The sequence below is a fragment of the Opisthorchis viverrini genome (assembly GCF_000715545.1).
Source record: "Opisthorchis viverrini unplaced genomic scaffold opera_v5_403, whole genome shotgun sequence".
Taxonomy (NCBI): domain Eukaryota; kingdom Metazoa; phylum Platyhelminthes; class Trematoda; order Opisthorchiida; family Opisthorchiidae; genus Opisthorchis; species Opisthorchis viverrini.
The window spans coordinates 38286-47504 of NW_008752060.1; the positions used below are offsets into that span (position 1 = coordinate 38286).

Here is a 9219-nt window from a genome sequence, read left to right on the forward strand (position 1 = left end):
TTACACCAAACGTGAGATTACAAGCAGCTTGTCAGACTCAAAGAGGCGGCAATAGGATCAAACGAATTTTTCGAAGTCTTGATATGGTTACACGTTAACGACGGTAGAATCTTACACACCAACGCTCATAAGTCGATGTTGGGGATAAACTTTGGTTTGCAGTGTGAGGCGCTACGTCAGTCAATTTATTGAGGCTAACATAGTAGTCGGGTATGCAACCAAGAATTGGTACGCACAGCGTACCGTGAATACTTTCATCTGCGTTGCGGCATTTTATATACCTGTCAGGCCACATTTGGAGCTGATGCATTTTTCCAAGTTTGGTAAAAAAACAAGCCTTAGATGGTGACCTTAAATAATACAAGCACCGAATAAAATTTTGATGAAAATGACAACCTTCGAGACTGAGGACATTGTACATGGAATGATTTTTTTTTCAGTAAAAAATTATCGGTTGACATAAATGGTGTGACAATTTTTGACAAATTTTCATGCAGGCAAGGGATAGTAGTTCATACTGTTGAAACGGCGAATCGTCTAGAACCAGTTCGCCCAAATTTTCATGTTTTTTTGAGTTAGCCGTCAATGAAAAACCATGAGGTCCTGGGAAAGATACGAAAGGAAGTATGATTGAACCTTTAATGTGTGGCTCAAGAGCAACATGTTTCCTATCAAATTAACAAAATATATCAACTTGAAAGACTTGGCATGTTAACATACTGTTCCACGAGGAATCCTAATAAGTCATCTCCAGCTCAAATACTGAAACAAAAGCAACACTGACTATCAACAACTATATGCAAAACGTTTTTGAGAAAATTGGCTGAGAGGAATGGTAGTTCGACGATGGCCTGCATTGATCGCCGTGAAATCCAAACAGCTGAACATTATTTCCTTCCAGCGAAAATACACTCCAATAAATTCGAACGTAATGTTTGCGCGATTTTCACAAGATGCTGCAACTGAGTTCCAGTTGCCAAACAGATTTCTGGTGGTTCAGGAGGATAATCAGCTACACGTTTTCCTAAATCGCGCACCATAATAATGCCGTTTGGTCTTCAAACAGCTTTGCACAATACCCATATAAAATGAATTTACCTGACAAAGGTGATCAGCATCCCCGCAACCGTGATTGCACACAGCAGTGATTGCTGGGCGGCCACCCCTATAATGCAAAGCGAGGTGATAAAATTTCTCAATACGTGAACGAATTTATTCACTCGCATTCGGGTTGATAAGACTATTTGGGTATCTAAATAGCTCTCATTTACTCCACTGAAACGCTGGTCGCGCCGGTAAACTGAACAAAAGTTGGATAATTTTCCATTGGTTACCTCGCTAGGTTCAGGTCAAGAAACCTTTCAAAAAAGGAAGGCTAAGAGTTAAAGAATGACGCGATCAGAACGCAGACGACGTGACATGACTGGCAAATAAGCCTCTTATATTGACAGCCAGTAGGCTTCCAGTGAGTCAACAAAAATAAGGGCTATATTAAGACATGTCACACGTTAAAATTCAACCAATGAAATAATTGTGCTGGTTGTTCACTCCGCAACAAATTTTACCCGCGGAAATTTCTCGCTCATGCACAGACGACCCCCAATATGGAGGGAATAGCGATTTTTGCTTACTAAGTGCGCCCATGTTGAAACCTTAATCTCACAAGCTCTAATAACACCTGCACAGATAACTGTGAACTGTCTGCAGCTGACCTGTCAAGTTTGGTAAATAACTGTTGTCGTGCTTCAGCGTTTGTGGAGAAATTCGTCGTTACAAAGGAGGTTTTGACGGAGACATCTCCGGTGACAATGTCCAGCCATGAGCGCCGTACGTTCAATATGCGGAGAAAAACCATTCAGATGCATCTGTCGAAGAAACTGGTATTTAGACGTGCTCGTTGTACTCACGTTCATGAGCTGCTCATGCAATACATTGAAAATAAAAGAGATCTGAATATAAACTCGGTAGAACTTTACTACTTCCCGCCACCAGTAGTTGAAGCTAAAAGATGCCAACGGCATAGATAGGTTACTAAGCGTACGGAAATATAAAATACGCAACTGCTAGCACAGACGTAAATAGCGCTTTTTTGTTGTGTTTCGTTTTCAACACACTCCGCTTTTGAAAAGCAGACTCTGTTTATGCTGAAGAAACTCGCGCAAAATTTGGTTACGTTTCTTTTTTGTACTGCTGCCAGCTGGTTCCTAATAGTATCATTTTAGCTTGGTTATCATGCCAGTGAAATTTTAGGTTCAACTCAGTCACTATGTCAAGGCTAAATTCAAATTGCGGTAGTGCTCTGAAAGTTATTTAAACTTCTAGACATCTCAATAGCCGTAGTCGCGAGACGCAAGCAAAATTCAACGCTTGAAATTTCTAAAACCTCGAAGACAACCGGTAATGATATACGCATTCAAGTTGTTTTATACACGTGAAAGAACGTCAATCTAGATGAGATGTGCTCTTGTGCAACAAATCAAGCAAGCTTTCACTTTAGTTCACCTACTCTGTTTATCGCTCTTTTTAGAAGAGAAAGGTTAATGGAAAATATTTTGGACAAGAAACGACTCACCAGTAGTAGCACTAGTAGTCTCGGCTGTTTGACATGATTAAACACGTATTTACAGTCTGTAGTTATGAAATTTCTCTGTCTTCACTGATAACCAGGAAAGCAAAGTTTACCAAAACCGCATGGAGGTTTTGACAGAGATACCTCTATTGTCAATGTCCAGCTATAAACACCAAGCGTTTAACATGCGGCACAAAAACCGTTCAGACGCATCTGCCGAAGAAGCTGATGTTTATGCGTGCCCGTTGCACTCACGTTCATGAGCTTCTTATTCAATTTATTAAAAATGAGTGAAACGACTATAAAGGTAAACTAGAAACAACTTGACTACTTTCCGCCATCAGTAGCTGAAACTAAAAGATGCCACCGGAAGAGAAAAGTGACTAAGCGTACGAGAGCACAAAATACGCAACTGCTACCACAGCCGTGGATGGTGCTTCACTGTTGTGTTTTATCTTCAGTATGATCGGCTTTTGAAGGAGAATTGTTTGTTTCGTTTGAGAGATTCGCGCGAAATTTGACAACGATTCGTTTATCGTCCTGCTACCTGCTGGTTGCTGACTATTATTTTTGGCAGGGTTGGTAAGCAAGTGAAGTTTCACGTACAATTCATTCGGTATGTCATGACTAATTAAATATTGCGATATGACCGTGAAAGCAGTTAAAACTCTGAGACATCTGGATACCATGGTAGCGAGACACATGCAACATTAAACGCTTAAGATTTCTGAAACTTTGCAGACCATCAATAATTATATCAGACTGCTTTTTACACTTAAAAAAAGACTGTCTAGATAGAGCGAAATCAATGTGCTCACGGGAAACTAATCAATGATTTGCATAAGGATTATGTGCAACGTTTCAGTTTTGATTGTCGTTCTCTGTATGCCGACTAAACAGGTGTATGAAAGCATTGTCACCAAGAAACGACTCACCAGTATTAGCAGTAGTAGTAGCGGCTGTTTGGCCAAATTAAACAGAGATGTACAATTAGCAGTTATGGAATTTCGCTCTCGTCGCTGATAACCAGGGAAACAAACTTTTCCAAAAGTGCGCAGTTATTTTTTGCCCGATTATGTACGCCGCCCCTCAGTCAGTAATTCGCTGTCGTCTGAAAGAAGTAGCATTTTGTTAAATAATGTTTGACAAAATTAGTCGAATCTCCACTCTTCGATGGTGGTACTGAACTGCGCTCTGGGGCAATGTAAAAAGTGACAATGGACTAGAAGATGATTGATTGTCACAGGAACTTGTTCATTGGTTTGGTCATTACTTTCAAGATCGTTTATTCTGTGTTAGATTGAACACCATGTGCATTCTGGGTTACACCTCTTTCAATTTTGAGCTAGGCTCAGAACGATATATTGAAATCGAACATCTGACGGCCACATTGACATTGTGCATTTAAATGATACACCAACAAGCGGAAATGAAATAACGAGTGCACATTACTAAATTGGAGTCACGTTAAATAATCCATTCCGTGCAAATGCATCATTTGCCGTTGCAAAACGATTTGCTTTCAACAATTCAGGTTGAAAATACGTTCCCCTCTTATTCAAATGCGACAATGCCACTCTGTCTGCATCAGGTGATGCGCACAGGAATGTCGCAGCAACTCGGAGGCTGACTGGTAATTTGATTTTTCCAGTTACTGAGCCCATGTGTATACTGACTGATTGTGATGACAAAAGCTTATCTTTAGTGGCAACCAAGCAACCAAGAATAAATATAGCAACAAACCCGTCAGTAGGTGAGATGTGAGGGATGGTGTATGGTTCCATTTTGTTGATATACGAAATTTATTCACCTCAATCCTATGGAAACCAAACCAAACCAAACAATCCACGAATGAGGATTCACTCATCAGCCTTTATGCAGGTGTTACAGTGGAAATTTTATTTGTTATTCACTTTCTCTCTGTGTGAATAGGGCGTATTAGTTTATCTCTTCGGCAGGCTCATGAATATTTCTACCTTTACAAACTAAACTAAGAGATAAGCAACCACGCCTTTACTATAAGAATGTGCGTGGGATGGTATTCAAAATGGAAAGATGTTATGGAAATAGATGTGCTGTGTTATGTGTTTGAATTCAGCCTTCTTGAAAGGAATACATTTCACTTAAGTAACTTCTAGTAACATTTAGTGCAGCGCATAAAAATCAGTTGAAGAATATAGGGGGCAGTTTTTCCCTTTTAGATACTTGCGTGTACTAGAGAAAATTTCGCAAGCCCCAAATAGTTACTATTGCTATGTATGCCTCCCCATAACTTATCACGGATTCTTCTCCGTTAGCCAGATGTACTTTACAGCACTCAGTGCAGATCGAACAGTATGTTCTAATTTCTTTTACATACAAAGATCCGACATCTTTGTAGTACATCACGAAGTTGTCGTGCGTAGTTCAACTTGTGCCTTCGTCCTAAAAAACGAATTTTAAATGACCATGTGAGCGCAGAGGCAAGTGAAAGAATCCCTCCGGAATCACTGGCTAACGTGCGCTGTTAACATTACAGAGTCACTATTGCATGCAGCACTGTGTGCAAAAATTAGCACCGCCGCGACCTCCTTACACTTGGCGGAGGGTGTACGTTGTGAACATTTCGTGCTAAATACTGCTGAGCTAAAAAATAATCTCAATGATTCCGTTTCGCAATTCGTTTAGCATTCGATAAAAAGGCATGATTTATAAAGTGTTAAATAGCTTTGGCTACAGGCTGAATGAAACATAGCGCAACTCACGCAAAACCTCGACCCTCAGTGTGTTCTCCGCCGATGCGTCTGGAGCTCCGGTCCACCGACACGTCACCGAGGTATTTCCCGCAGTCGTATATACGCCAGAATCAGCGGGCGGCTTGATTTGAGCTTTTGTGTTGTCCAGGGACAGCAGACTTGGATTGTCAGGGTCCGCTGTTAGAGCGAATGTTCCCGGATTATCCTGTGTCGGGTTGTCCTTCACAACGCACGTGATAACATCTTTGCTGCCAACATATAGCCTACCATCCGGCGGTTCAAATGACACAGTCGCAGCCTTCGACGCTGAAAGGGCCGTTTAATGCGTAATCACCAAGCGAACATTTTTGCGATTTCTGAAATCAGCTGTTTTGTCGGAAGACTTTTCATCTTTGAAATCACCAATTATTTGGGTGGCCCCACCATAAATTATACATTGTCTGACACATGTCCAAATACATTGTGTGAGCTCATCAAGACACACGTAATGAATATGAAACTGGTGGCCCATAGGTTCTGAGACGGTGTCGCTAAGCCTATCGCTTGAAGATCTGCGCGAGTTCAACTGGTGCTTGTTTGTTCTTGCTTGTTTGCTCTACGAATTCGTTCAAACTTTACACCTCATTTTTCCATGTGTGCATAGATAAAGCTTATACGTATACTCGGAGCACGTTTTCCCTCCAGAACCAAAGGCAGTTTGTTCACAAACTCCCAAACCGTCAAGCATACACTCCAGATACCCTTATAACAAACAAAGGCGTAGAACATCGGTCAGTGCACAATGTGGTTCTTTATGTTGAGAATATGAACGACTAGCATTTAACCTTCGCTGTCTAGTGTTCAGCGTCAAACTGATAACTCTGATCGTTTCTACTAATGGCAGTAAATTAACCACAGAACAAATGCAGTCGACATGTGTTTGTGGTTGCCACATTCAATATTCTCGCTATTGACCAGAACTTTATTCATTTCACTAGTTTCAGGATGTGTATGTGACACTACGTCTATTTCCCTTTTGGAATTAGCCAGAAAAAGATCACACGTCGATTGGCCATGATGATTTCATGGACCAAAACTGTTAGCTGATTTTGACTGTACTGTAGTTCAACTGCTCGTAATACCATCTCGTTTTGGGCTTAGGTGTTGCAGAGATATCATCCAATTTACCATATAAGTATACAATTATTTTTGGAAAAGCACAATAAATTAAAACAAACCAAATGTCCAACTTCGTACATGAGCGCGATTTAATTATATATGTACGACTTTGAGTTCCTCAGAGATCCACAACGACAAATTCACACCTTCAGGCAATGTTTAATTGGGGCTGCTGTTGGAAACTACTGGTAGCCTTGAGGCAGAAATCTGAGAAATATGTGGAAAGAGTAAGCACTGGGATATCTGATTCAAACCAAGAATACTCGAACAAATAATCCAAAAATGATGAACCTGCGAATCCCACAAAGACAGCGGTCTAAATGGGCGCAGATTTTAGACTTACACGTTTATAACCATCTGCTCAGAGTTTAGCATTGTAAATAGATTATGACGACCAAATCGTCAATTTTGTACGCTTGAAGCATACATTTAACTTAGTGAAATTTATTGAAACTAATTGCGATAAACTTTGCTTCAATACTTCTCCTTCAACAGGCCCTTGTAAAGATTGAATGGTCACTATCACCAAACTAAGCGTCAACTAGATATCAGTGGCTAAATAACGTTTTCTTGCACGGTGGGCTCCAGTTTTTCACAAGCTGCTTGACATTACAATCGCAGCTGTCTGCACCTGAGATACCCACCATAGTCCGTAGTTAGCTGTAACTAAACCAACCACATTCTAATATCATTTATTACGCATTTGTATCTAAAACGTTTCCAGGTTGAAAAGCCTAAAGCCGGTTTATACAAAGTGATATTCAGCAGCTCTGGGTATACGTATGAGAACAACTGTTCACAAATGATTCACCATCTTCGAGGACTTCAAACCCGCACAAGAAAGCTGAATGTGAAGGAAGAGGAACATAGAGTGACATCCGTGTTTGCTTATTAATCCTACATATCAAATGATACAAATGTGGGTATTATTCCAATTTTTGAACTTTGTGCATAACTGATGCGCTATAAGTGGTACTTAAAGTTGATAAATGCTTACTAATCATTTCTTCACACTCTTCCACACAGGAACAAGCAATCAAAAAATGACCGACGAACACTTAGGTCATCTTTTATTTTAGCTTCTAGGGTCAACAAAGCAATAGTTTTTAAAATTTCCTGCATAAAACTGCTGAAAATGGATTTTTTCCACCATAGGTTAATGAATATGTGTTGTGTGCTTTTTTAATGTATTGCGATATGTATTGCAGTGTGTTTCAGGACGCTTCGCTATTAGTTCAGGTTGCGAAAAATTATGCGAAAAATCACATGGGCACCAAAAACATCCAGTTGACTTTTCACGGATTTATATAATTACTCTTGCCAGAAAATGTACATACCCAAGACCAGGCAGCAAATTTTGACCAGCGCAGAGGAAGTCAGTTTTCTCATTTTATCACCACAACTAGTATCCACTTTAGGGACTATTGGCCTTTATACGCCTCACACTTAAACAACATCTAACGCGTACCCAATGGTACCCGCGCCAGTGCATTTTGCTGAGTTGTTTTTCTGGTAACTTTTGTCAGGTGTTGTCAACATCAGGACCACATGATGGTTATCATTATTCGTTTTTTACTAAATGAGATTAGCAATATTTTATTTTCTATATTACTGCACAGCAGGGGTGTGTAGAAATTGTCAGAAACTGATACTCACTTGCTTTACGGAAGTATGAACAGCTCAACCAGATGCAATTATTTCAAGGCCCACATGAGACAGTAGACGTCGCGCATCATTCTTCACTTGTGAGGTACATCAGCAAAACAGCAAAATACTAATGTGACTATCCACACCATCTCAACTGAGCAAAACATTGCGCGAAAGAAACTTACCAATAATTATGCGTAATATAACAGACTGATTTAAATTAAGCGTAATTGCTACACATTTTGGTATATGCTCCTTTTATTTGCATTATACGTGTGCTGAGATGTGGAACCCGGCAAATTTAGCCCCGTATAAACGACAAACCAAGTTGGCTTCCGGAAGTGGCTCCAGAACAACCGTCTCTATGCATAAGCCACTCCAGTAATCGTCCCCAGGGGCACATGGCTTAGCTGGCCTGCCTTACTAGGCAGACGAATGTGATAACTTTTGTGGATGCGTAACAAACCAATCCGATGTAATTGAGGCCTTGTTCATGAAACATAATTCCAACATCAGTTCTCCAGCAACCATAGAGGCCTAGCGTGCATTCTCATTCAACAAATGCAGTGGTTCACATCCTAATAAGACTAATGCGTCTGGAGCTCCGGTCCACCGACACGTCACCGAGGTATTTCCCGCAGTCGTATATACGCCAGAATCAGCGGGTGGCTTGATTTGAGCTTTTTTGTTGTCCAGGGACAGCAGACTTGGATTGTCAGGGTCCGCTGTTAGAGCGAATGTTCCCGGATTATCCTGTGTCGGGTTGTCCTTCACAACGCACGTGATAACATCTTTGCTGCCAACATATAGCCTACCATCCGGCGGTTCAAATGACACAGTCGCAGCCTTCGACGCTGAAAGGGCCGTTTAATGCGTAATCACTAAGCGAATATTTTTGCGATTTCTGAAATCAGCTGTTTTGTCGGAAGACTCTTCATCTTTGAAATCACCAATTATTTGGGTGGCCCCACCATAAATTACTGGGTTCGAGATAAGTACGGAATAAACGATATATATGTATATATGTTTGGCGTGCATAATTAACTCCCTCCCTCATCGTGAAATATTCATCGCGAATGATGAGGAGTTATCGGATATTTTCCAGCAATT

At 40.7% G+C, this 9219-nt stretch overlaps 1 protein-coding gene across 1 annotated transcript; it reads right to left on the reverse strand.

The window, feature by feature from the left end:
• Window positions 1-5284: 5284 nt before the first annotated feature.
• Window positions 5285-8961, reverse strand: T265_15243 (hypothetical protein; the record flags this gene model as incomplete). The annotated part of the gene is made up of 3 exons (XM_009177208.1): window positions 5285-5610; window positions 7274-7306; window positions 8685-8961. Coding segments are annotated over 3 exons (636 nt in total), but the record flags the coding sequence as incomplete, so codon positions are not given.
• Between the last annotated feature and the right edge of the window lie 258 nt (window positions 8962-9219).